We start from the raw sequence: 27924 nt of genomic DNA, 5'->3' as shown, positions 1-27924 counted from the left end.
AATATTTAAGAACACAATAGTTTCCTATAAAATTGCTTCAGTGACAGCTCAGGTTTTTTCCTGCTGTGTTACTTAATTGCAGCCTCATTTTACAACAACTTCTTGAATTTACTACTTTAGAATAATTTGAATTTATCACTGTACGTGAAGAATATTCTTTCTTTGGAATTACATGAAAATACCAATAAGTTGGGCTTTTATTTATCATGGTACTGTCTTTCTTTTTTCTTTAACAGCACATATGTTCCAGTTCCAAGGAAAATCAAAGTCAAAAAAGAAAAGGTGAGCAGTGCTGGTTTGTGGATTTGTTCTGCTAATTTATTTGTAGGTCTTTTGCCTGTTTGGGAGACTGCAAGAATCCAAGCAAGCCCTTGACATTCATAAAAAATTGCAAAATACAGACACTTTAAAAGGCTCAGCTAAGCTAAAGATTTGGCTCCTGTGTGCCATTTAGGCCAAAAATCAACCACTAAATAACTGTGGTTGGAAAGAAATTGCTTTTGTGGCTATGCCATTGCACGAGCTCTGTTCTGAAGGCTGCATCACTTCCTCTGGTGCTGCTCAGGAACATTCAAAGTGCAGCATTGTCCTGCACAGTAACTGCTCTGTTTCTACCCATTGCAGCCATTTGTATGTAATGATACTGAGGAGAGACTTCAGAGGTTTTCTGAAATAATTTTAATATTTGAACACCAAGGGTGTTCCTGACTCCCAGGTCAGTAATAAGGAGCTAAGTGAACTCTGAACAAATAAAGCTGTGTGTTTCCAGGTCAGTGGAGAATTCCTGGTGCTAGGCTCTTAGCCCACAGCTGCAGTAATTACCTGTACCCAATTAAACAGGCTTGGAGGCTCAGCTCAGGCCAAGCCCAGCAAGGTTTTGCTCCAGGTGTGTTCCAGCTCTCACAGGCAATGCTCAAGCACAATTTGCATGAGTGCACAGACAGGGACAGGCTGGAGGCAGGATTTGCCGTGGGGTTAATTCCCATGGAGGAACTTCAGCCCCCGTGCAAAGACTTCTGCTGTTACAGCTGCATGGTTTAAAAGCACAACCAAGGCAGGCTGTGTAGGAGAGGAAGAACCTCTTCCATGGACCTTCCAGAAAAATAGAGATCTCATTCTCTCAGCCTTTGGACAGACTGATTTTCCAAAGAAGTACAGGTGTGTAATCTATCAAGGGCTGTTAAAGTATGGCATTAGTTCCAGAACATTAAAATTACAAATTAAAGCACATACCTTTCATTCAACAGGGCAGGTTTTGCCAAAGCCTTCAGGTGAGACCCTGAGCTAATATCAGTTTATTTTCCTTTGCTTCAAACCAAGGACCTCTAGGGTGCAATAAATAATCCCTTAGCTCATCCTGACCTGTTGTGGGGTCCAGGATAACCTCTGCAGAACCCCTGTGAGAAGCAGCAGGGCAGGTTGTTAAACTCACAGCTCAGCTGAGGGGCAGAGCCCAGGGTGCAGTGATATGCAGCAGCTTCCTGAGCATGAGAGGAGATGCCTGTGTTTCTTCCCACACTGTGCAATGCAAAACAGCCTGTGAGAAGAGATTACACACAGATGCAATATCAGCAATTAACCTCTGCCTCTGTAAAAGGAAAAGCCTTGCAGCTAACCACATAGCACTGAAATTCTGTCACTCTAATTACAAACACAGCGTGGAGGGAAAAGTCTCTGGTTGCCTCACTCAGGGGAGAGGGTTCAAACCAAGGGCTCCTACCAGTCCTTGGATTTACTGTGCTCTCAGGTCTTAAGTGCTCTGTCTCTGGGAGATGACCTTTGTGAGATAAACAAATGCATTTTATGTCTTGTAAGAAAAAAACATACAGCATAGAAAATGGCATGTTTGAAAAACAGGATAAAAGAAGCATGCATGACCTGATAGGCTTCCTGAGGTCCTTGGTTTCCTTAGCTCTGTACCTGTAGAGATACCAAGACATGGCTGGCACATTGTGCAGAAGAAGCAGTTGTTCTTATGTTCCCAACTCAAACTGATGGGAGCTGATGATCTTAGAGGTCTTTTCCAACCTTAATTCATCCATGGTTCTGTGAAATGTGTCATGGCATCTCATGTTTGTCTTGTTCAGGACTCCAGCTCCCCAGAGCTCACCTGCAGGGTGCTGCAAGGAGAGCTGAATGGCCAATGCCTAATTTCCATCTCACTTGTGCTGTTTCATTCCCATTGGTTTCAGTAGGAATCTCCAGGATTTACATTACTGCAAGCAGGAGGGATATCAAGACCAAGGAAGGGCTGTTGATATGTAATTGCACATGGGAAAAATTCCTGAATGCACTTAATATGGGACTTATTTTGCCTTTTATTTGCCTTCAAGAAATAACTATTATTCCTTTCTTACCCTGGTGTCCTTTAGAAATGATGTGCTACCAATATTTTTTCCCCAGGGTATTTTGCTAATGAGTCTTTCTCTCCAATTTTGCCTAGATCCTGGTTTATAATCCAGCTTTTATGAAATACATCTATGAAAACTGGCTGGAGCATCATGGGAGATATCCCTCCACAGGCCTTCTGTCTTTGATGTTTGCTCTCCATGTATGTGATGAGGTAAGGTCTGTCTGTGTGTGGATATATGTATAAAAATCAGGACATTTCACATTGAAGAGCCAGGAACAACCCCTGGCCACTCACTCCAGCTTTGTTTCTCCCTCTCCACCTTCTCTTCAGACATGTGCAGACTTCTCAGAAGCATGCAGACACACTCCAGTGCCAGTGATGGATTTTTTTAATGTCAGCAAATCATAGGGTTGGCTATGTACTCAAGGAGAATATAATTAAACATAAACAGAGATTCCAGTTGGTATCAAAAGACATCTAAATATGAATGGTATCTGTGCCCATCTTGCTAGTGAAAGTTTGAATTATGTTTTGTCTCCTATTTTCAAACTCAGGCTTGTGGGTTTATAATGTAGGTTGCAGTAAGTGCCTTTGCTCCAGCACTCACTTGGGGAAATTCCCTGGTTTGAGTGATGTGAGGTACTCCAAGGTGACTGGAGACTCAGCTAGTTAGAGTAAGGCCAGGTCAGCTCTACAAAATCCTGCAAGTATGGGTTTGTCAGCATGGGGCATCAAAATCACTTTGCTGGCAAAATCCTGGTCCTGGACACATGTCTGCTGCTGAGAGTTTTGGTCCCCCAGACCTGTTTTGCTTGGAGAGGTGATGGAAATACTCCTAAAGATATTGGAAGAAACTCTATCATAGTCACAACAGATTGGCTGAAGCCTGTTTTTTGGTAAGCAGGCAATGAACAGGGCTCTGACATTGCCAAAACTAACTCAAAATCAGCTCATATTTGAATGGGCCTGGGTGTGGATGGTTTAGGGAGCTGTTTTGGGGCTATGACCCCATTCTAATCCAGTCAGACATTTCACCACTTGCAGTTTAAATAAATCAGTGGTGGTGTTTGGACTGTTACCATCAGAGGAGACAGGCATAGCCATCAACAAATGAGCCTTTGGGAGGGGAGAGGCTGTAGCTGGGTGCACATGCATCTTTCTCTGGAGTAACTGCAAATATCATATAATCAAGCATATAAGTGTAGTCATCTTGCGTCATTATTTGGAAGACCAGGAGCAAACCAATTTTTTTTTCACTTTTTGTGGCTTAAATCAGCTGAAGAGGAGATTCCCATCCCAAGCCACGGATCTCCTGAGGACAATCATGCTTAAGGGATAGGAATGCACTTTCATATTGCTAAAGAAGAATTAATGGATAGAAATCTCCTTTTCTGTCTGAGTTGAGGTCTGGTGGTGTCTCAGAATAGCTTAGGATGTCACATGCCCTGGGTAGGCCTTGGGCTGTTTCTCTGTGGTCCTGTCATGCAGCAGGAGAGCTCAGGATGCCACTGAGTACCTCAGGTGCTGCTCCCTGTAAATACACTGAGAAGAAAGAGTTTCTTTAGCACTTCAGATGAAGAGCAATTGCTTTCCAGTCCATAACTCTAGTTCTCCCTTCCCTCCTAGGTGAATGTGTATGGCTTTGGAGCAGACAGCAAAGGACACTGGCACCATTACTGGGAGAACAACACTTCAGGAGGGGCTTTCCGGAAGACCGGCGTCCACGACGGGGACTTTGAGTTCAATATAACTTTGACTCTTGCCTCCATTGAAAAAATAAAATTCTTCAAGGGCAGATGACCATGGCCACAGGGACAAGTGGGGGCTGCAATTTCCAGCATGCAGCAGAAGAAAGCTCAGTGCAGATGATCTGGGCACCAGCCAGGTTTGAATGCGTGGATCTGCATTGGTGGGTTTGGAGCATCTCACGCCACAGGGATGAGGCCCAGGCTTCCAAGCTGCACATGATTCCCCATCCTGGGATAGCTGGGAGCTGCCAATCAGCTGGAATAAATTAATCTCTGCTTAGGCACTGTGGCTCAATTCTTGAATTACTGATGAAAGATCTGCCTGTTGCAATTAGAGGAAGCCTGAGCACAGGAACTGCTGTCTGTGTGTCTGTTCTCTCCTCGAGCAAGGCAGCAGATCCTTGAAGAAGAGTGAAAATGACTTCTGGGACCTGAAATCTGCTAAGGCAGCTGTGAACATCATAGTAAGGATTACCTCAAAGAAATTAATTCATTTCTGCTGTTGATCTTCTTTTTGAACCACCTCTTCTCTGTTCTCTTATTGCTTCTGTTTTCATGCTGTATTAAGGAAAAACATGATGAAGTTGCCTGGAGGAGTAAATATTTCAACCATTGCCTCATTTTGCATTGATAGTGTCTAGAAAATATGAATCAAATCATCTCATGTATTATTTAATATTGCTTCCTACACAGCCATAATGATGGAGAAAATAATACTGAAAACTCCAGGAGAAAAAATGGCCTTTTTAGCCACTTGTTTGTCTCATTTGGTTATATGTAATTTTTGGGGTTTTTGGGGGTATTTTGGTGGAAAATACTCTGGATTTTTTTTTTAATTATTTTTTTATTTAATCAGTTTAAAATTGGAAAGTGGACTTTCTTCAAGTCATTTATATGTGCCTTTTATAATTGTGCAACAAATGTGATTTTTTTTTAATATGACAAACCTTAAATTCAACATTTTTATAAAAGGGGGAAAAATTAACCAAAGTTTAGCTTCTGTCTGGTATGCTTTTGTAGTCAAAACCAATAATAACTCCTATATTGTATTTGAACAAACACAAACAAGACAATTTTTGAAGGTAGCTTTTACCTTTTTTATGGGAAAATATTCAAAAGTCACAAGGAAAAATTTCTTCTTAATTTTTTTTGCAAGTTTAAAAATGCAGTATCTCTTTACAAGGTCTCTATCCAAAATGGAAAAAAAAATCATGGTTTGCAATATTAACTAGTTATACACTGAGAATCTTTTGCTCTGTAACAGCACCTACAAAGACACAATCTGTCCAAGCTGATCTTAGAGCATGAGACAGATTTCAAAATCATGTACATCTCTGGAGAAATGAGTATATTGATGTCACTACCCCCAGGCAGTGAAATGAGGGAAGTTACAGTGGGGGTTTTATACTCACAGATTTTTGCTGGAATCAATGCATTAAATCTTCAAGGACAGATAAAGTGTAAATCCAGCTTCAGTCAGTGAAGAATAGAAAACTGTGGTCTTTTCTTCTCCATATGATGAAAACAGGACTTAGGGATTATGGATCCACTTTCAGCCTTGGTGAAACCAGAGGAGTTCTTGCCACAGACTTCAAAAGACTTTTGATCAGGCTTGGGAAAAATGGCATATTTAATTTTTAATGTATCACATTGGTTGGAATGTCTGGCAAAAGAAACCATCATCTAAACGTCCTCTCTTCTATGCACCAGTTGTGGCAGAATGTCCAAGCAGATGAGTTTCTGAGCCAGTGAAAGCCCTTCAACAGTGAAGAGCTTCATCCAGGATTTATCCCCTTGTCCTTCTGCACCGGTTGGTACCAGTGAGGTGCCCTCCAAGGCAGCAGCACATGGCACAGTGGCATGGGCACAGTGGCATGGGCACCGGAATTTTGGGCGACAGCACCCCTCACAGCATTAATTCCTTTGCCCACGTGAGTATTACTGGACTTGTGGCTCATAAAGAGCCAAGAATGCCAAATGTCTGTGTGGGAACAGAGCTCCCTCAGCTTGTGTGACCCTTCATTGCAGCAATATGGAAAGGGCAGGATTTTGAAATCCTCAAATCCTCATGATGAGACCTGTTCACAATCCTCATGTCAAGAAGCCATTTCCCAGCATGAGCTGACCTGGGTGTCACAGGCACAGCAGATTGGATGGGCTCACTGTTTTCTACAAGTCCTTTGTGAAAGAGTGAAGCATTACTGCCTGAACCATGTTTGTTTGCTTTAAGGATTCCAGCTTGTTTAGATTGCTGTTAATCAATATGGCTCTTGTGAGATGCTGCAGTAGTACAAACAAAGCAAGTTTAAGAGGTAAAAGACTACGTGTAAAATGCCAGTCATAGCTTCACAGTGTGGCTGGATTTTGGAGCTTCAAGTACTTCTCTTTTTTCCTCATGGACAAATATTAGTAATTCAGAAACATTGACTACTCTTTCAGTCATTTTTAGAAAGACTTGGAAGAAGACTCATGGTGGTTAAATCCCCTTGATGTTTTGTTGTTGGGTAGTTTTTTTTGTTGTTGTTGTTTTTTTTTTTAATCACAGGGATCAATTTGGAATCAAAAACAGTGGAAAAAGAAGCCAGCCATATTCTAGCCTGTGTTGTTTGAAAGTTTCCTTTTGCTGTTCTAATAAATTTCTGTTTCTCCCTGAACATTCTGCCTCTGACAGCACTTATAAAACCTCATGGCTCATACATGCACATAGATTTAGTGTCTTCATCATGGAACAAGCTGCAATTCCCATTTAATTTTGTTGCCAACAGCAAGCAGTAACTGTGTACCACTGATGTCCATTTTTCAGAGTGTAGGGAGAGCAGAGTGGATCTCTCTAGGTGTAGGATGAGGAATAGTCTGTGCCATCATATTTCTATTCCAGGGGAACTTTTTCCAGAGTCCTTTAGGCAGCTGACTGTTGTGTTAGAATCTTGTCTCTGTTTCTCCACAATTTTGCTGCTCTTTCAATTGCCTTCAGAATCAGGAGATACCAACAGGTGATGCTGAGGGAAGAATTAATTCCTACTGGCCTTGTTGAAGACTTTTCTTGCTACAAACTTCTTGGGTTTATTTAGTTTAAAAGAACTAAGGAAAACATTTAACAACATGTCAAGGCTTCAAATTCTTGGACTGTATTTGCTACCACTGCAAAATCTCTGAAGCACTCCTTGAGTGTGTGTTGTGTTTTTTACCAAAGCCAGATCTCTTGAGCACTTTTTTTCTCCCATGTCCAGGTTTTCTTTGTACTTTTCTCTGACTACACAATCAATTATGATTTTTTTCTCTAATGGTGGGAGTCTCACACAATCATTTGTTGACATTTTATTTATTTAATTTTTCAGTATGATATGAATCAAAATAAATTTTTTATTCTAATCAAGTCAAAGTGTTTCTGTGCACACTTCTTTTTTCTCCAGTATTTTCATTAACTCCTAGAACCTCCTCTGTCACATAACAGTGTAATGAAGCTTATTCCACTTCCTCACACCCATCTAGTCATACTCAATGATCTTAGAGGTCTTTTCCAGCCTTTATGATTCTGTGATCCCAGGGGGGACGTTGGCATGTTTCAGGCTGCTTGTGGTCATCACACTGCTCCCATGGCCTCCCTGGAGAAAAGAAATTGAGCTTAATGTGCATGTGGTCTCCCGATGGATCTATGCTCTGTTTAAGGCATAAATAAGGGAAGATAATGCAGACTCAGAAATCAGTGACTTGAGAAGAAATTCAGCTTGTGTGGCCTGGCTGAGATCTGAGGACCCACCCCAGGTGCCTGTTTTCAGGGTCACACAGGCACTGCAGTCATGGCTGGCTGAGCTGTCCATTAAGAACCCCTCCAGGAGATGGATCCCCATGGTCAGGTGTCCCCTCAGCAGGTGACACCCACATCTGCCTGACCATGGCATGTGCAAACACCACCTTGGCTGTTTCTCATCAACTGCTGCCTTTCCTTATCCGTCCTTTCCTTTTCATTGTTTAAGGGACTGAGCAGGGTAGATGGCCTGGCAGAGATGCAGGGTGCCCTTTGACATGGAGCCATCCTGGTGGAAGGAGCTCAGGGAGCCACCAGAGCTCAGCTCAGGGAGCTCCTGTTCAGACACAGGTGCGCGGGGGCGTGAACGGCCCTGGAATCCGGCTATCTGGTGAGGGGCGAAGGCCAGGGCCCCTGTGCATCAGAAAACAGCCCCCCTCGGCGTCTTGGCCTTGGGCTGAGCTGGGTGATATCTCGGAGCAGCGCGGTGAGAGACGAATTAGGAGGCGACCACTTGCTGGGGGTAAACTGTCGGTTTATTACAGAAGAACCAACAAGGAGGGGAAACACCCAGCAAATGGCCCCGAACAAGGGGTAGGAGAGGGTTTTAAGGGAAAAGGGGGGAAGAAGGCAGGGAAACCCGGCTATCCAATAGAAATACATATTTGGAGGTACGAAACATAACTGATATACTAAAGTAACTAACTGTTATAAATCATAGGAGGGGCTCCGGGGCTACAGCCAACCATACCTCCCAGAGAAAAGAAAATTCTCGAAACCTGGGAGGAGAAAAAGAGTGATTGACTGACCCCAAGGAGGAAACAACTTTCACTTTATAAGAGAAACCAAGGGAGGAGCAGTTTCATTTCTATAGCAACCTAACTGGCAGGGTAGCAGCAGGAAGTAATACAGAAAATGGGGGGAGCAAACTAACGAACTTAAGAACACACCACAGCAACAGGCAGGGTGAGCTGGTCACAGTAGGAGCTGCTGTCTAGTGTGACCTTCAGAGGATCAGGTTCTCTTGACACTTTGCTTTTCAGCCCAGGCTCTAGACATGCTCCATCAGTGGGATATTAACGGATACAGCCCAGCCAGAATCACACTTGTTGAAAATAGGTGGGAAGTAGAGACACACAGGCCTGAGGAGCTATTCCATCACTTCAGGTGCAGAGGAGATGCAAAGCATTTGCTCCTCTGTATCCTCAGAAAAGCAAAACAACACCAAGGAACAGCTCTCTTGGAACTAATTTTGTATTTTGCTTCACGTCCACTCACAAAAGGTGCAATGCAATGCAGCTTCCAGATCTGAAATTATTTTGTCAGGAAAGTAATTTGCATAAAATTACAGTCTGGAAACCGCTTGAGACAAGTAAGACATGCAGCAACAACAGCAGACAGATGGACCAGCCACAGGACTTGGACAGAGGACTTTGCTTATGCCATCAAATGAAGAACAAAAGGACTCACAGGGGATCTGTATGGCTTCAGTCCATGGCATGGGTTCCTTTGATGATTCACAGTCCGAATAGCAATTAAACCCAATGAATGGAAAGGCAAAGGAGTCCCTTGCCACCCTTAAAAATCTGATTTCCCTTGTCTTCTCTATAGAATTTGAGGGAGTTGATCTCATTACATTTATTGTCTCCAGGCAATATGAAATAAAATAGGGTTCACACAGTGAAAAGGTCTTCATGGTCAGGTACTTGTATGCAGAGGCAAATCTCTGTGTTTTCAGTTACATTTTCTCCTGTAGGAAATTTACTCTATTGGACTGCTCCTTAGCTTGTAGTTTCTAAGGTAATCTTTTGCTGGCAGAATAGAAACATATCCTTGTGGGAGTTTGTTTGTCCCCATGACATTAACACTCCTATTAAGGCAGGACATTTTCCGCAATAGTTTCCACCTAATCAGAGACTCAGAGTTACACAGGCACTGCCAGCTGGCCTCCCTGTCCACCCAGATCACTGAGGAAAGCCTCCTAAGCTGTGCCACCAACACTGCATCCTGCAGCACCCCCAGGGATGCCCCAAATTGAGTGTTACATCAAGGAGCCCCTCCTGGCCTTTTCTCCCCATGGGCATTTTTGGGTTCCTCTCCTTGCTTGAGCTGCCACCCCCAGGGAAGCTGCACATTGCTCCCCCAAACCCACACTCTGGGGCTGGGCTGTGAATGGACTGGCCATTCTTGAGCTGTTCTATAAAATGTTTTTTCAGTGGTTTTTTGGGTTTGCAGCCACATCCCATGGTCAGCCTGTGCAAAGACCAGAGTGGGTTTCACATGGTACAAAATAGCAGAGTGATTTCATAGCATCAGTCACAGAACCAATCATAGAATCATTGTGTCCTGGGGTGGCTTTATGATGCTGAATTGTATCCCCATTCATCCCCAGAAATAAGTTTTGTGCCTTTAAAACCAGATCCAAGAGAGAAATGGGGGATAAAGAAAAGTGGAAATTTTTTGCTGCTGTATAAAAAACATGAAGATGGTTGGATAGAGTGGTTGTCTTGGAAGGGACCTTCAAGATCATCCAGTTCCAATCCTGCTGCCATGGACAGGGACACCTTCCATTAGACCAGGCTGCTCTGAGATCCACCCAGCCTGGCCTTGAACAATTCCAGGGATGGGGCAGCCACAGCTTCTCTGGGCAGCCTCTGCCTCACCACCCTCACTGTAAATAATTTCTTAATAACATCTAATCTAAACCTCTGGCCTGTTAATTTAAAACTGTTCCCCTTGTCCCAGCACCATTTCAGCTCCTCTTTCTCCTTTAAATGTGGAAGGATTCAGGTATCAGAGGTTGGATAAGCGTGAGCAAGTTCCCCAAGATGCTGATGGGCACAGAGCTCCTGCTGAAGAGGTAGAGCCACAGCAAAGAGGTGTGGGAGAAACTAATGACTGATGGTTCTTCACTGGGGACACCAAAGAGTTGGCTGCAGGAAGAAATTCTGCAAGCTGACAAGCCCTATCATCTGAGGGTTTGATTTTAATAGGTAGGTAAGGAAATAGAAATAAACAAGTTTAAAGGTGAAGACAGGATATATAAAAATAAAGCAAATTGATCTTTTGGAGAACCTGGTGATGAAAAGTAGACTGTAAATAGTTTTACCCATTTGTTTGGTTCATCAAAGTAATGGGCCAGGAGTGAATTAGGCTGGTGATGCTTTTGGGCACAAATGTGATTTGACCCTGGCCAGCAGCCAGGCACCCACACAGCCCCTCACTCACTCACTCCCCACAGCCACCAACCCAAAGCACAGCACTGTATGGGTGTAGGAATAAAGCTAACTCCATTCCAGGCAGACTAAAATAAACTAGATACTGGAGGAATCTTGTGGATTCCAGGGGATCTCTGGAAGTCTGCAAACATGTATTGACAACAACACCTGAAATAAATCTAGGTCAAATTTACACCTAACTACCTCAGTTGCTGGATGCTTCTCATTACCCATCCATCCCAGAGATATCCCACTGTAATCAGGTGAGATTAATACTCACCATTAATACCACTAGCAGTAAAGACAGGAAGGTAGCTGAAAAAACTACAAGCTGCTTCAGGGGGAATGCACCTGAGGCATTGGTGGCTCTTCACTTCTTGTTACTTGTAGGGGCTGGAATAACATTTTAGACCAAAAGCCTGGGGCAGTGAGAAATCTCTGTTATGTGGCTGTGGGAATGGTGTTTGTTCTTTCCCTGAAGGTGAGTGCCATTCCACCTCTCTGTGGTGGCTTCCTGTGGGCCAAGGGAATGTCACTGCTTGTCACCAGTTGCAGGTTTTGCAACATGGCTTTGCAGCTTAGCAGAGAGATGCAGGAGATGCACACAAATGAAGCCAGAACAGTGTTTTTTATTTCCTATAATAAGCAAAGGAATGGGAAACATCAGCACGCACACAGATTAATGGGCCTTTGAGCAGTGAGATGTGATTAACTCATTTTAGTCAGCGCTGGGGATCTCAGCACCTCATTAGCTCTTTCATTAATGGTTACAACTAATATCTGATTGCTGTCTGTTTGCCAGTAATGAGTTCTCCTTCCTAATGGAGACAGAGTTTGCCACTGTGTGACAGAGAAAGGAAGAGGGAAGGAGCTAGCTAATCACTGTGCTGAGGGGCCCTTTGCCATCAGGGTCTGACCCAGCTGTCCCCCTTGCTGGGCCTGCCACCCTGGCACAGGCAAACCTGCCCTGTGCCAAGTGCACCCAGCCAGGCAAAGGGAGAATCCCCAGTTCTGGCTCCCTAAATCAGCCCAAGCTGGGTTTCAGAAGTGGGACAGCCTTGGAGGGACTGACCCCCTGCCCTAAGGGGTACCAGGGGCAACCAGGGACAGCAGATGCACAGTGGTGGGAGAAGAAACACTGGACAGAGACAGGGAGCAGCACCTGCTCTCACATGCAGCATCCAGTGCACTGATTTGTTTTCTAATAGATTTTTCTAACAGACTTTAATCATTTCCCCACTAGAGCGTGCTCTTTTCCTGTTCCCATGAGTTATCCCTGGCTTCTGGAGCAGTGTCACATCACAGGCTCAGAGTGTGTTCCCTCCTGACATTTCTATCTCCACAGCTGTAAGGCTTGGGATTTATTTGCTGAATCTATCAATTTTGGCCTCTGGGTAATAACTAAATGCAAGAGCCCACAGGCCATGAGGGAGAGCAAGATGGGAGAAGTTCTGCAAGGCTTCACACCCTAAGGGTTTCTATCAGTGCTGCTTTCTGTGCAGTTTTGCTTTCTGTTTGAAGGGGGACAGCACTCCCAGATATGTTGTAGATTTTTATTTTTACTGACCCTGTAGAAATGCTCATCATTGAGGAAAAAAAAAGAAATAAAAAAATTCTTCCCTTGTAACCTAATTTCCTGATAAGAGCACATATTTGGGAGTCCTGGCTATGTTGTAGTGGTACAAAACTTTTATTTGGGGATGTAAAAGGCTTTAGTTATAGCAGACAAAATGTCCTTTGTGGACCATAAAGGCAATTCAGTTATTTCTAGAAGGACTTTTATGTTATGCTACCAATCCCATCAGCTTGTGTAGTTTTGGATTTATTTGTTCTCAGCTGTAGTACCAAATGTTAAATGAGGCACAGATATATTGTAAAAAAACAATCAATGCTTCAAATTAATTATCTGGGTTCAATGAAAACAGAAGGTCTGTCAGGTCTATCGGGCTGCTGGCTGCCAGCAGTGTGTGAGTTCTTTATCCAGTACTTTCTTCATGATAATGGGAAGCACAGGAAGGCTCATCCGCCAGCTCTAGACATCCTTCCAGGAACAGCCAACTATTCATCAGCACTGCTCAGAGTTAATTTTCTGGAGCTGGTCTCACCCACAGTGCTGAGGATGAGTTCTCTCAAGCTGACTCACCATGTCTGTTCTGATTAGCACCTAACCCTGCATCTCCTGCAGCCCCAAGGACTGTCCCTGTACCTAAAATAATGTCATTTCTTAAACTCATGTATTTAAATAAAAGTGTATGAGATAATGTAGGAGTACTGCAGCAGCAGTATCAGAGTGGGATTCCTGTGAGGTGAAGCTGAATGTTTCCACTGTGTCCCCAGAGGTGGCAGGAAGGGAATGCTGGACATTGCAAAGGGTGACCTGGCAACTGGCACTTAGGAGGATGTTCTGGGATGTGTTCATATATGTAGATATATAAACATAATAAAAGTAGGATGCAGTAAGTTAGGTCATATCCCGTTCTTGTGGCCAAGGGCATGGAGTATGACTGCACAGCTAAACCTCACTGTCTTAAAAATTCTGGATGGCTTCATCTCTGCTGCCTTTGGGAACAGTTCTTGGCTGATGCTGTGTCCCAGGCACAGTCTGTGGGGGGATGAATAGCCACAAGCTCAAACAGTGCCAGGAAACACACTATGGACTAAATAACATTGATGATATCAGGTCCTGGTTAGTCCCTAGCCTAGTTAGTCCCTGAGTCTTCTTTTCTACCATATGAGCTAATAGTGTATGAAAGGCCAAGAAATGCTGTCTGGCTTTGATGCCTTGCCCTTCTGTGAAGGGGAGGTGAAGGTGGCTTGACATGTTCATTTCTGTAGATCAAATGGAGAGAAGCAACAATAAATGGCCTCACATTGCAGCTTGGGAGGTTCAGGCTGGACATTGGGCAGGAGCCCTTTCTCACCAGGAGGGTAAGAAGGAAACAGGTCAGCCAGGAGAAGAAATGGGACCTCTGTCCCTGGAGAACATCAGGGCATGGCTGGATAAAGCCGTGGCTGGTCTCATACAGAACTGTGGATTCCCTCTTGGGTCAGACACCTCCCAGGAGTCCTTTCAGCTGAGGTTTCTAGGAAGAAAAAACACTGATTGAACAGTGTTTTTCTGTTGATGTGCAATTCTGGGATTACAGGGTTATGGCAGTGGGCTACTCCAGGAGGGGAATGGCTCTGGTGAACCAGCTGATCTTGCAGGGTTTGGAATAAAAGACAGAAAAAATCCTTTTAACTCATCAGGGTAGAGTCTCTGTCATCCAGGTTATTTTCGGAGAGGCTCAGGAAGGATAGAGAGATTCCTGTGCTTACAGCAACAAATGTTGGCCTCACAACTGGCACAGAACAACTTTAATTCTTTGTGTTTCAAATACTCAATTTCCTTTGATAATGGTGCCCTTCAGACCCTCCACTCCTGTGCAGTCCTTCAGCACAGCAATTCTTGGCCACGTTCTCATGGATGTAGATCATCTCCCCCAGAGGTCAAACCTCCATCAATTTACACCAGGCAGCATGATCTTCCATTAGTCCCAGAAAAAAAAAAAAAAAGAGAATTCTAAAAATTACCAATTTTGTAATCACCTGTACTCTCTCCTTGAATTTAACTTTCTGGATCTGGACTTATGGGAATGTCACATGGTATTTATAGATATGCCATACTTGGCATCCATTCCATTCAACTCTTTCAGCATATCTTTAGTCAAACTCTTGCCTGGAGCTCAGCCCAGGAAGATCTGGGCCTTGACCAGACAGTTTTGATCTGCTCAGCAACCATGAAAAAGAAAGCCTGGCAAAACTTGTCTGTCAGTCAAATGTTTTCCTGTACCTCAACAGGTTCCTAGAAATCCTATCACTTAATGGCATCAGCAGGGCCACAGGTTGTCGCCAAAGTGACAGTGACATGGGGAGTCCTTGTTGCTGCAGCAAAAGTGTTCAGTGTCTTCACAATGGTGTCTGTCTCACTACCAGATGTACAAACACAGAAAAAGAAGATTCCTATCCCCAAGATACACAGGCTACGTAAATATTTAATGTAGCTACTGTGCTACAAAAAATAATCAAGAAATGGAATTAATGACTGTATAATTTTCAAAATTATCTTAAACCTTATTTTTACCAAGTGGGTTGTATAGAAATATACATATATTTACACAACAGAAATCTAGCTATCCTTGGACCCTAACTTTTAATTTTTTTAACATGTTGTCCTAATCTTTTTTTCCCACCTCCAAATTTTTAAGAGCTGTGGAGTAATTTTGAAAGTCAGAGAAAAGAGTAAAAAGCATCTGTATTTACAATGTAGCAATGGGTTCTGGAACAAAATGAAAATTTTCCTTGGAAAAAAATAATAACTTTAAGTTATTAAATAATAAATTATTAAATCCCAATCTGTTTTGAAAAAACTACTCTGTTTTGAAAAAAACCCTCATCTGTTTATGAAAAAAAACCTCATCTCATGGTTGCTTTAAGCATGAGGTTAACAGATTTCATCTACAATAATTTATTCCATAGGTCAGTCATTAACCATTATCCAGGCCACTATTCCAAAATTTACCCTGACTGGACTTGTCATGCTCACAGTTATAAACTCCCGGACCTGATGAGCAACATCCATCCCTGAGGAACCTCTCACCCCCCACCAGCCCTGCTGCTGAGCATTCACCCCAAGCTCTCCACTGACATCAGCCCAAAGCTGCCTGGGCACCGAGGTTGGTCTGACCCCATTGTGGCCTGAATCCAGTTTAGGACATGTCACAGAGGCTGCTGAAGCCACCAGGAGATCTTTTCATTGTTTTAGTGGGTTTGGATGAAAACTGCAGGTGATATCCATGTCCCAAACCTTTAGCACATTTCTCATCCACCCAGCTGGCTGCAATCAGATTCATGTTCCAGGTGCTGCCTCCTGGGAATAGTCCCCAAAACCAGGGCAGCAAGTGAGCAAACAACCAAGCAGGAAGGACAGCTGTGGGACAGGGTTTCAGTCTGTGTTTTATTGATCACTGTGGGCCCAGCCTGAGTCAGCTCAAAGCCAGATCCCACCAGAGCACTCTGCAGCAGAGGAAATGCCTCTCTGCCAGGGGCAGCTGAGCCATCCCCATGTTCCTTGCCATCTCCTCACTGTTTCTGCCCACTGCCAAGCAGGTGTTGGCCACCCACTGTTAGCTTTGACTCAGAGTGGGTTTGGCACTGCTCCTGTACCAGCAAGAGAGATGGCAATCAAAGCCCATGCATGTTTTCTTTTCCACTCGGTGGTTGGACTGGAACAATGGAAAGTGATTTATGCTGGAAAAAAGTTGTACAAAGAAAATGATGCCACGAATGAAGTCCCTAGCAAAATGGGAATGGGCAAGGCAAGGGAGTTCACAGCACACAGATCAGTAAAGTTACTTGTTCTGATTTAAAGCTCAATTGAATTGTGGTTCCTGATACTGTGTAAAGGACAGAAATGTCATTTCATGGCTCATTCATTTCCTATGGAAAGAACTACTTCTCTTGGAAAATTGTAAGCTCATTTCATAGCACAGTTGTCTGTGGAAGGACATCCCTGGTCCGGGGAGTGGACAGAGAGAAAGGCCAAGTGCCCCTATTCTACCCAGCTCTATTAAGTCCATGGCTGACACCAGCCTGCCATCAGGAGGGGACAGGTCCATCAGCCCTTCCTGTACATTTTCTTTCCCATCATCACCAGCCCAATCAATTCAGAGAGAAGCAGGCAGCAAGCCCATTGGGGGTCCTGCTGAGTCAGCCCTCTGTTCTCCCTGATTTTGGGTTATTTCTGACCTTGGTGAGACAGGAGTAGTGAGCTGACAGCCCCTGCTCCGTTCCTCATGCCCTGCTCCATGCATAGCCTCAGGAAAGGCTCTGGCTCATCAGTTTGTTATTGATCCACGTCACAGCAGTTGTAATTGCAGGGATGGGAGTAACAATTAAAGCAGTGGAAACAGTGTCAGCAACAATGGGGGTTTCCAGAGGAGGAACATCTCCCATGCAGGAGTGGGCAGAAGTGCTCCAGAGACTGCATGGTCAGGAGCAGCACACTTGCTCTCTGGTTTCCGCTCTGCAAGCCTGGATGGAATCCACCCCATTCTCCTCTGCGCACTCCTGATCACTTGTGCACCCACCTCATTTCTCCTGGCCTGAGGACAAGCTGGCCACTGAGGGTTGTTTAAACTCAACCCTCAACTCTTGAGGGTTGTTTAAAATCCTGGAAGGCAGAACTGAACATCTCTGGTGGGCACACAACATTTGGACAAGGGGTGCCCACTCGTGCAGGACACACAGAACTTTCTGCTACCTTGAGATGATCTGCGTAGTCCATGTGTCCTGCTGCTCTGTGCTGGATAAGAGAGCTCAGCATCCTAAGATCCTCCCTTTTAACAAATAATTAAGCAGATTTTAAGCCAGAACAGTTTCACAGAACAAGAACAGACTAGGATCTCAACTGTTTAGAGCTAACAAAGCAGGATTTAACACAGTAGTCTTACTAAACAAAAAGAAAGAAATTGTTTTACAGAAGCTGGTAGAGCCCCAGCCCCACTGACACTTATTTTTTCCTCTTCCCATCCAAGCTACAGCTTGTTCAAGAAAGCAAGACTGTACTGGTGTAACTGTGGGAAGAAAAGGAGAGAGGTAAAAAGAGGGAGTGAGACCTGTCACAGACATCTTTTATGGAAAATCCTATCCTTAGGATTTTTTCTCCTGAGAAGCTGAGAGGCCTGAGGAACAAAATGTAAACAATGATTATCTGCTGCTGTGGAATGCAACAGGTGGATCTTGATTGGTCTAATGAGGTTGTTTCTAATTAATGGCCAATCACAGTCAGCTGGCTTGGACTCTCTGTCCGAGCCACAAGCCTCTGTTATCATTCTTGCTTTTCTATTCTTAGCTAGCCTTCTGATGAAATCCTTTCTTCTATTATTTTAGCAAAGTTTCAATAAAATATATATCATAAAATAATAAATCAAGCCTTCTGAAACATGGAGTCAGATCCTCATCTCTTCCCTCATCCTCGGACCCCTGTGAACACGGTCACAAAGCCCTGTCCCTGCCAGCAGCCAGGAGATGCCAGACTGGCTCTCCCATTCTGTGTCACCAGGAAGGGGCTGTTCAGATGCACAACCACATCACAAGGGCAAGCAGCAGCAGCCCCTGCTGAAGGGGAGGAGCCCAGATCTCCTTTTATTTTCTCCCCTGGTAAATCCATACTGATGGATGAGCTGCTCTGAAGGGACTGTCCCACACAGCTATAGGAACCAGTAATAACCAATAAACACAATTACCAGATTGCATCATCCTGCTTCTGGCAGAGAAACCTCCCCAGTTCTTTATGATCTTTTACAGGAGGGTAAACAAGGACATGTGACATGTCCAGCTTCATTTATTGCGTCTCTGTCTGCATTTCAGTCCTGAGCCCAGTCTGTTCTCTGCTGGCAGCTAATGAAATCCCAAAGTGGGCTTGTTCTGATTTTTCCCACCCCTCCCATCGCTCCCATTTCTGCTTTCTGAGATGTTCTGAAAATAATTCTGTTAGCAGGAAAATAAACAGAACATTACTCTTGATGGCATTCAATTGTATTTTCTCTTTCCCTGATGTCAGGCCCTGGCAGAGGGGGGTAAAGAGGAACTCAGGGCCATCAGAAAAGCTTTTCTGGCACAGAGAAGGAACCTGCACGCTGCCAAACCCTTTGCTATTGTTCAGTGTGCACCCTGCTGTTTGTTTGGGACCTGGAAGAGAGAGCCTTACTGTGAAATTTAAAGTGAAAAATATTAAAGCTGAGCATTGCAAAGGCAGGTCAAGCAGCAGAATGAGCTGGTCCAGCAAACGGGCATTTTTGCCTTCTGTGACAGCTAATGGTGAGAAACAACAGTTTGGATTTTTTAATGGCTGTTGTTTTTGGCTTATAGATGAGGAGTTTTAAGAGATTGAGCAGAAGTAAGAGAGAACACAAACCAGTCTTGTATCTGTTCAGACTCCATTCACAGGGCATCCTTTATCCCCAGAGACACAGCTCTGCCCTCCCTGGTCTGGCATTCACTTTCAGCCTGATGGGCCCCTGCCCATTCAGCAGGCCTGTGTCCATCTCTGCTGATGGTGCTTCTGTTTATTTCTCCACATTTACAGCCTCAGAGTGAGGCAGGGATTGGGGTGTCGCAGGCTCAGTTCTTTGCCAGAGCTACTTAAGCACAAGCTGTGTTAGTTAAAAATATTAAATTTTGGAAGCACTTCCTCTGCACCACACGGCAAAGCTGCCCCTCTTGAGGGACTCACATCTCCAGGAGTTTCCTCCCATCCCTGCAGGACCTCGGGATGCTCTGCCAGGCAGCAGAAGGGAGATTCAGCAGCTGAGGAGGCTGAGCTGGGCCCTTGGTGGCAGCGAGCGCTGCCCCCTCCCTTCTCAGCCCTGCCTCAGACGGCAAACAGGGTGTGCTGAGTGACACCGGTGACAGGCTGAAGGGACAAGTGACAACACCGGCACTGACAGCAGGGAGAGGCATTGCCTGAGGCAGCGCTCCACACTGAATGCAGCTGCTTGGGGGCGGGAGGGAAAACAAGGTGCTTCAGGTGGAAGAAAGCATCTGAAATCACCGTTTTTTTTCCTCGCAGATGAGCATCAGGCTGCTCTCCATCCTGCCAGGTGTGTTGCTCTGCTTTCTCTGTGATTGCTCCTGAAAAGGATAAGATTCCACTTTCCAGCCCAGAGCACAAGGCTGGCCAGAGTCGCAGAGCAAAGCTGGCCCAGCATCCCTCCTGCAGGGACATCCTGGAGCAGCTGCCTGAGGATGTGCGCACACAGCAAGGCAATGATTCCTTCTCTTCTCTCCCAGCTTCTGGCAGCTGACACCCCAAAGAGGAGGTTATACTTCAATCCTCTTCTACACGGATTTTTTGGCTGTTTGACACACTTTCAACACGGCAGGTGTTGAAAGGGATCTGAACCCTTCCCATCAAGAGAGGGCAGTGCTGTCCTCACTCACAGCCAGGCACACCTATGCCAAGGAGAGATAAAGTGCATTATAAATTATTGCACTGGCACAACTCTGTGTTTTGGTCTCCCAGCAAGCCAGCTGAAGGGCTCTGGGGGTTACAAAAGCCAGGAGTTAATCAGTAACTCAGATGTTTACCACCTGCATGTTTAACTATTTCCCCCCCCCCCCCCCCCCTTGCAATACCTGCTGGTTTGGGTTATTATGCCTTCTTTAATGAGTAACTACTGGGAAGGGGATTAAATACACCTGTTCTCTCAACATATTATGAGTTTTGATGGTGGCCATTTTGACTGTATGCAGCTGTATCCCACAGCAATTGACATATAGAAGGAATAATTCAAGTGCTTCTAGCAAAAAATATAAAATTAAGAAAAAAATTTTTTTAAAAATTCAGCTCTTTCAGTACACACCATGCCTAGTCTGGCATGTTCCCAGTCCTGTGCTGCTCTGCAGGCATCTCCATGCACACCCCAGTATGACTTTACACCTTATATGCTGTCTCAGCGTCTTCTGTTGTCCTTTCCTTTCCACCTGCTCACTCAGAACCACAGAAACATTTGGAGGAATGAAATCTCTGGAAGTTTTGTGTCCCATGAATCTTCCCTCTTCTCTCTGCCAGTGCTTGCTGGGAGAGGAGCAAGGAGGTGAACAAGTTTTTGCTGTACAGTGAATTTTGGATTGGGTACTTTCTATGGCTTTGCCATTGCTGCCTGTGCAGATGAGGGAAGCCAAGAGCTCTGCTGAGGCAATGTGCTCCATGGGCACTGCACTGCTAAACCAGCTGAGCATGAAGGGGTTTCACATCTGTGAAAGTACAGAAAGGCAGCACTGAGCATTTATATGCACTTTTAAGGCAATTTTTCCTCTACAAAGGATGAGCTGATCTCTCTGTGCCCCTTTCCCACTCCATCACTCTGATTCCTTCTTGCCTTGCATTTGCCCCCAGGTCTTCAGTGTTTGGTTGTTTTTCTCTCTCTCTTTTTTCAAAATACAGCTTTGAAAGCAGCTGTTTATAAAGTTCATGGTGTCAAAGCTTTGTTCATAATCCACTCTTCTCACTACTGATAACAACCTGCAATAATCCAAGTTCAACTCCTCTTTGCCCACCAGAATTGCTGCAGCTGCTCCCCTTAACTCACTTCCAGCTCCTGGTGGGGCTCTGTCCCAGAGCCTCTGCTCTCCCACACAGCCTCCAGCAGGGAAACAGGCTATGAACATGGGAGAAACAGGGCCTGAGCTCACTCACAATAAAGCTGGGGGCATATAATTAAATATGGGGCATATAATTAAGTGAAGGCACGGTGCTTCTGCAGTGCACACTCCTGGTGATGTTGACAGAGCCTGAAAGCTCACAGCTGGATGCCAACAGCCCAGGCAGCTTTTAAAGGAGTGGTACTGAGAAAGGAAGGATTGATGAACATATTCTTCCTGTAAACTGGAAAATCTAACCACAGAAAGCCAGAAACAACAAACCCAGAACTGTGCAGGGCAAATTTCATGACTGCTTTTGAGAGAAGAAACTCTCTTGACCTGGCAATGATCTTACTTGCTTCCTAGCATTGATTCCGAAATCCCCTTTTCTCTTTCCAGCCTTCATTAAACACTAATTAAAGCCACCTATTGCAAAAACAGCCCTAGGTTCATAGTACTATTTATTAAGCTGCCTTAAAAGGCCCAGCTCCCTAGAGAGATAAGAGAGAACAATATTTTTCTGTTACCAATTTTTTATTAACTCTTTAATAAGTTATATGAAGTGAGATGAAAGAGGCAAAAGAGTAAGCAAGAGGTAGAGATCTCAGCAAAAAAAGGATCAGTAATTTTCCATTTTCCTTTTGCTGGAGGTGGAATTGTAGTTTGGTCACAAAGAACAGAACAACAGAGCAAGCAGAGATCCATGCTCTGCAGCATGAACAGAAATCATCCTCTACAGAACATGCCAAGAGAACCTGTGACCACAGTGAGAGGCTAATAGTGCTGCATAGATTGGTTTTCCATAGCAGGTCCCTAGTTGAGCACTAAAATTCCAAACAAAGTCATTGGTCAGGCTGAAGAGCTTTGGTTTTATAAAACACAAGCTTCTCATGAAAATCAGAGTCATCCCTAGATACAAAGCATTTTTCCATTTTCCATAAGGCTCCAGACGATCAAGAGAGTCAGCCTTCTACAGTGCAAGGTGAAGTACTTTACAGTGTAAATTACTGTATTTCCTGCCAAGGCATTGTCCAGGTGTCAGATGCAGTATGGGATCTCAAAGTGTTAAACCTTAAAATCTTTGCTGCCCCCATTTCACATAGTTACCTACAAATCTGAATTTATGGTGCTGAGAGACAACAGTGAGTGCATACACACTTACCTCAAGTGCAGTATTTCACATGGCATTGAGAGCCCCCCAGGGCTCCTCACACAGCTCAAATGTGTTTGCCAATTACAAACCCAGGGGGAACCTCTCTGAGCTGAGACATCCAGGCCTGAATTGCTCAGGGGCTGAACACCATATTGCCCTATGCAGTGATTGCTAGCAAGGAAGTAGTAAGCTTTTACATTTCTACCTACATTCAGTTCCTGCTTGCGCAGCCAGTTTCTCTTTTCTGCTCAGTTGCTGATTTATCCTCATCTCTGGTGGGTGCCTTCAGCCAAGTGCCTGCAGGTGAGAGGAGCACCCAGGGGCTGCAGGCTGGACTGGAGCTACCACAAGGGTTGGGTGGCTGCAGCAGATAAGGGGAAAGACAGAAAATTCCCATAGCTGCCCAATAATTTCCCACTAAGTTTTCCACAGCAGATGTCTGCCAGTTCCTGGCTTCTTTTTATGCCTCTGTCAAGGTCGGGACTTAAGTGCTCGAGACGGTATTTTGTGTTTGGGTTCAAATTATTTTTATTTCCTATCTATATTACAATCTCTCAAGTGGTGAGTTCTACTGCATTCTACTAACAAGATACTATCTATCTAACTATCTTTCTCTTCAAGGTCTTTTAAGATAAACTATCCAATTAAGAAATTACACCAAAATTATTTTTACTTTTAACCCAATAACCAATCATTCATTCCTTGCAATGCAGACTCTTCTGTCCAATTACAAAATACCATCCAAACCCATGAAGAAGAAGGTGAATAAGGACCAGACACTGCCCTAAAACCTCCACCTTATCTTCACAGATGTTACTTTATTCTAAAACCTTAAATTCTAAGTTTCCCACCATGTGATATCACGCACTTCTATTCAAACTACCCACCCATAATTCCAGTTCTATCGTTCCATTTTAGAAGCCTTCTCCATGACCCCAGGTCAAATGCAGTGTTCTCTTGAGGGTCTGTGCCTTTCAGCGCAGAAAGTTGAAAATTCTCAGCATCCAGGGCTCCAACAGATGTCCTTACACTGTAACCTCTTCTGAAATCTTCTGATAGTGTTCATGGCAGAGCCAGGTGTTATAGGCACCTACCACCTATGAATCAGGAAAGGTAATTTTCTCTGTTTGGCAAGCTGTTCTGCAGTTTGCCTTGCCTCAGGACAGATACTCTTTTTATCTGCATTGCAAGAGGAGGCCTTATCTTTCAGAACTATATCAATATCTTCCCATGGAAACAAATCACACCCAGACCTGCAGTCAACGGATATGAGCAGAAGCATTTTCATGACTGCAGACCTTAATTTTCAAAAAAACCCAAACTAAGGGAAAAGGGAGGATGAAAAACAATAGCTCATCAGAGGCAATGACATGCTCAGAGCACACACAGGTCAAAACATGCCAGGCAGCACTGTTCTTCTTTCAGCACTGAGCTCAGGAACATCACATGGAAGGTGAATGTCCCAGGAAAAGGTATCACTCACTCCTCTGAGACGTGAGGGACGTGCTTGCAGGGATGTGATTTAGAGAATTAGTTGCTGATTCACCACTGGGATTTTTGTCTGAGTTAAAATTTTACTTTACTTTCCCAACACTCCACAACCCAGCCTGGAACTCACCAAACCTAGCAAGGTTTATAACCTGCTAAACTTCAACTTTGTCTGCAGTTTTCTCATTGCTTTCTCTCCTGTGCTACTAATCATTGCTTTATTTCAGGAAAGTGGAAGCCAGACATGGGGAAAAGTGCCCAGCCAAGCAATAATATTCCAGTTCTGACCAATACCAGACACAGAACTTCCTGTGTGCTTACATGTGCAAGGATTTGGAGTCCAAGAGCAGGAGACTGGAGGTGACTGCTCCTTATAAGCACCTTGCAGGTATTTCTCAGTCTAGATTTTTTTTTTCCTCTCCCCCAGATGAGACACTCAAAAGATCCAAGGCATCACCAAGATTTAGTTTTATTTAAGCCAAAGTGGAATCTCAGTGGAAATTCAGCATCAGTTTTGCCTTGGACTCTGGGCACACCTGGAAAGGCCAAACAGAATTTTAGCATCTGTACCTACACAGCTCCTGTGCCTGGGCAGGAGCTCTCAGACTGCCCTGCACCTTCAGTGTAGCTTTCCCCACCATTGCCCTTCTGGGAGCTGCACAAGGGGGTTTGCAACACACAAACACACCCAGGCACACACAACAGCTCACAGCAGTTTCACAGGAGGCTTCTGAGTTCATTGTTTCTCTTCAGGTGTCAGTAAAACCAAAAACTAAGACCCAAAGGATGAAAATTTGGAGTCTTCAGATCATGTCCTCCATGAGAGCTCTCCATATTCTCAGATGCCTTTCACCTTCTCTGATACTCTTCTTGATAAAACAATGTCTGTCTCTTCCTGTTACTGCTAAGTGGTTTCCATGAATCTTGGCAGCCTTTTCTGTTTCAAAACACCCTGTATTTCCCTGAGCTTGTGTGGGAAACATTTCAGCCTCCAAAATAGCTTCCAGCACTCAAGGAGAGGAAGGAAAAGAGGTGAACTTCACCCTGCCTTGTGTCTGTGGGAAGAATGAAGTCATCAGATTTGATGACTCACCTTGCTCCTCTATGCAAGGTGAGACATTGTTTTGTCATCAAGGGTGGCTACAATGAAAAATCTTGATTTACACATCAGCTTCCTCATTCCAGAGCCATGCCTGTGTTCTGTGTGTTGCTCATGTGCTGATACTCAAACAGCACAGCATGCCCCATCTCAGAGCTAAAAGATTAGGAGAGTCAGGATTATTCAAGATATAAACTCTTTACAAGTCATTTCTGAAAATCCTGTCCTTGAAGTCTGCAGGCCCAGGGTCAGGAGAGAAAAAAAACATCAGTCTAAGAATATGATAAAGAAGAACAGAGGTGATGACCTTAAGGAAATGAGTGTGGATCAGGATATAATCTCTTAGTCACACACAGATTGTACAGATGCCAAGAGTATCACCCTTCACACACAGACACACACACACAGACTCCTTTTTACTGCCATTTATTGTAGCAAAAAACCCAACCAACAAAACAAAAACAAACAAATAAAAAACAAACAAAAACCCCAAAACCAAACCAAACAAACTCCCACCTTGTATTTAATGGTCTGAGCACTCCTGGTCAAAGTTAAGATTGGACCTGCCCAGGATTTGAATGGGAAATCCCTGCTGTGGGTTCACAACAAAGAATGAGAGTTGATCACTTGGTAGAGAAACAGTAGAGCAAAACTGAAATGTTCTCTTTGGTCCCATCTTCACAGAACAGCAAAAAGAAGATAATGGTGATGTAAACCCCCTGCAAACTGTGCTTCCTGACAGGACATCACCAGGAGGAGGGACTTGCAGCAGGGAGACTGAGAATGGCAGAGGAGTGAAGGATTTTTGAAGATCCTGAGGAATTTTTACAAATTCTAGATTTGATCTTAGGATTTTAGGATCTGAGATTTGGATGGATCAGCTGTGATGCCCTGTATGAAGAAAATACTCTTTTGGCTTCTCCAAGGTTTGAGTATGCTCCATCCCCAAAAAAATCATAATGAAATTATTGACATTCCAGACATGGATCATGAAGATGTGTCTGTTCTCACATGCCCAGCTCTATGTTTTTTTGTGCTGAAAGGAAAACAGACGTCCCCCAGATGAAACTCACATTGTCACCACTTGTCCTGCACTAAAAATCTTTTTTTACTGAAAAGCAGAGATCTTGTGCGAGTTGGGATGGGACCAGATTGTCTGAGTGACTGTGGATGTTCATGCCATTGAAAAATATCAATATAAAGCAGAATAGCAGGCAGTGGAGGTCTGGCTGAAACTTAAGCTTTCTCTTTGCTCTAAAAGTGCTCAAACACCTAATGGAAACACCAACTTGAAGAACTGCTAAGCTCAGTATAGCCCAGGATGAATCATATCAATTCAGATATTGGCATAAAACTTTTCTTTCAGCAACTGGTTTCTGAGGATGTCATCAGTCATTAAGTGTTTTCCTTCCTTTTGTTTCTTCACTTAAGGGCTGCAGAGCTGAGCTCAGACAAACCCTGCCAAAGCTGTAACCAGCAGCTGAGCTGGAAACTGGTGTCAGGAACATCACTGTTACACTGCAGTGTGATTTCTTTAAAATATGCAGGTAGTTCCAGGGTAAATTATGCCTGAAAATGTTTGCTAGAGAGAAAAACAATTAGCCAGGTTCTGGAGAGCATTGCTCTGTGTCAGCACTGCCAATACTGTTTCTGGATCCAGATCTTCCCCAGACAGCTGCAGACTCAATGCCACCCAGCTCCTCACAAAGTACTTTACTCCTGCCCTGTCCTCTAAAACATCATTCCAAAAGGAGAAAGCCTGGAAAATCTTTCAGAGAATATCTAGCTGAGGTGTCTTCAATGTATTCCCTGTTTCACTGCCAAGCACTTGAGAAACATGTCCTTAATCAGTGGCAGAAATCAGAAAATATTGGGATGCAAAGTTCTACACAGGTAGACTGTGATCCTTTAAAGAACCTGTGAATATAGAGGAGCAGATGCTTCAGGGATTTACCATGCGAATTCACAGCATGCTCAATGTCATAAAAAATGCTGTTTACTGTGTTTATGTCATTTTTGTGGAAATAAAACATGCAGCAAATGGGCTAGGATGGCACTATTCAAATATTTCAGAAATGCAAAACTTCCCCAGTGGTAGTTGTTAGAAGCCTGATCTTTCTGTAATGTAAATACTCTCTGGGAGGATAGATGGTATAAAATATGGCCCCAAGTCTCAGTTTGCACTGAGAGTCCAATCTAGGATTAATTACAGTGCACCTGTACACTGAATTTCAGTGACAGACAGAGAAAAGTTTAACCTCCAGTGTAAGGCAAGCTGCAAGTTACCTGCACTAGATGTTATCTAGTAAATAAATCTAGCCTGCAGCAGGCTTTCTCACAGGTTTTCTGGCAGCCATCCTATTTTCATCCCTCCTAAGGGCTCCACACAAAGAAATTGAAAAGTCAAATGAGGAGAAGCAGAAATCCTCCCCTCTTTGCAGGTTTGCCTTCCATCCAGGCTCCTGGAAGTCCCCTCTCGGGTTGCTGTTGTTAATTGCTGCCCTGAGATGTGCAGGATGTCTCTGCTTTGGCCCACGTGTCCAAAGAACGAGTCAGAGCTCTTCAGTTTTTGGTCTTGAGGTTGTTTATTAATTCTTGTCTATAAAATTTTCTTTCTACCCAGCCGAGATCTGCTCAGCAGGGCAGCCACAGGCACTCTGACCACCCCCAGGCAGTGTGGTCCTTTTATACTACAAACTACATATACCATATTTACACTTAATTCCCAATATCTATCACCTATGTTAGACAGTGCACTCAGTGCACTTCTACTCTAAACCAATCCCAAAGTGCCAACATCGCTGCAGAAAATGGAGAACAAGAAGAAGAAGAAGAAAGGCTAGACATGCCCAAATTTCTCCATCTTGTCCCCATAACCCCCATACCAAAAATCCTAAAATCTACATTATCATCCTGTGACAACTTTATTATT

General features: G+C 44.1%; 1 protein-coding gene and 1 long non-coding RNA gene across 2 annotated transcripts in view; both read left to right on the top strand.

Moving 5' to 3' along the window:
* The window catches only part of ST3GAL1 (ST3 beta-galactoside alpha-2,3-sialyltransferase 1), an 80304-nt gene extending 72906 nt beyond the window's left edge, over positions 1-7398 (top strand). Inside the window, exons 5-7 of the mRNA XM_064706716.1 lie at positions 237-282; positions 2444-2563; positions 3980-7398. Of these exons, the coding sequence (XP_064562786.1) occupies positions 237-282; positions 2444-2563; positions 3980-4153 (340 nt within the window). The 3' untranslated portion in view covers positions 4154-7398. The remainder of the gene's footprint in view (positions 1-236; positions 283-2443; positions 2564-3979) is intronic.
* A 15145-nt stretch (positions 7399-22543) lies between these two features.
* LOC135443411 (uncharacterized) lies at positions 22544-25798 on the top strand. Its single transcript, XR_010439015.1, has 3 exons — positions 22544-22708; positions 24121-24281; positions 25677-25798. It is a non-coding gene; the product is annotated as an uncharacterized LOC135443411 (long non-coding RNA).
* Positions 25799-27924: the final 2126 nt, after the last annotated feature.

The sequence above is a fragment of the Zonotrichia leucophrys genome, chromosome 2 (assembly GCF_028769735.1).
Source record: "Zonotrichia leucophrys gambelii isolate GWCS_2022_RI chromosome 2, RI_Zleu_2.0, whole genome shotgun sequence".
Classification (NCBI taxonomy): domain Eukaryota; kingdom Metazoa; phylum Chordata; class Aves; order Passeriformes; family Passerellidae; genus Zonotrichia; species Zonotrichia leucophrys.
This window is presented reverse-complemented; position numbering and strand designations above follow the sequence as displayed.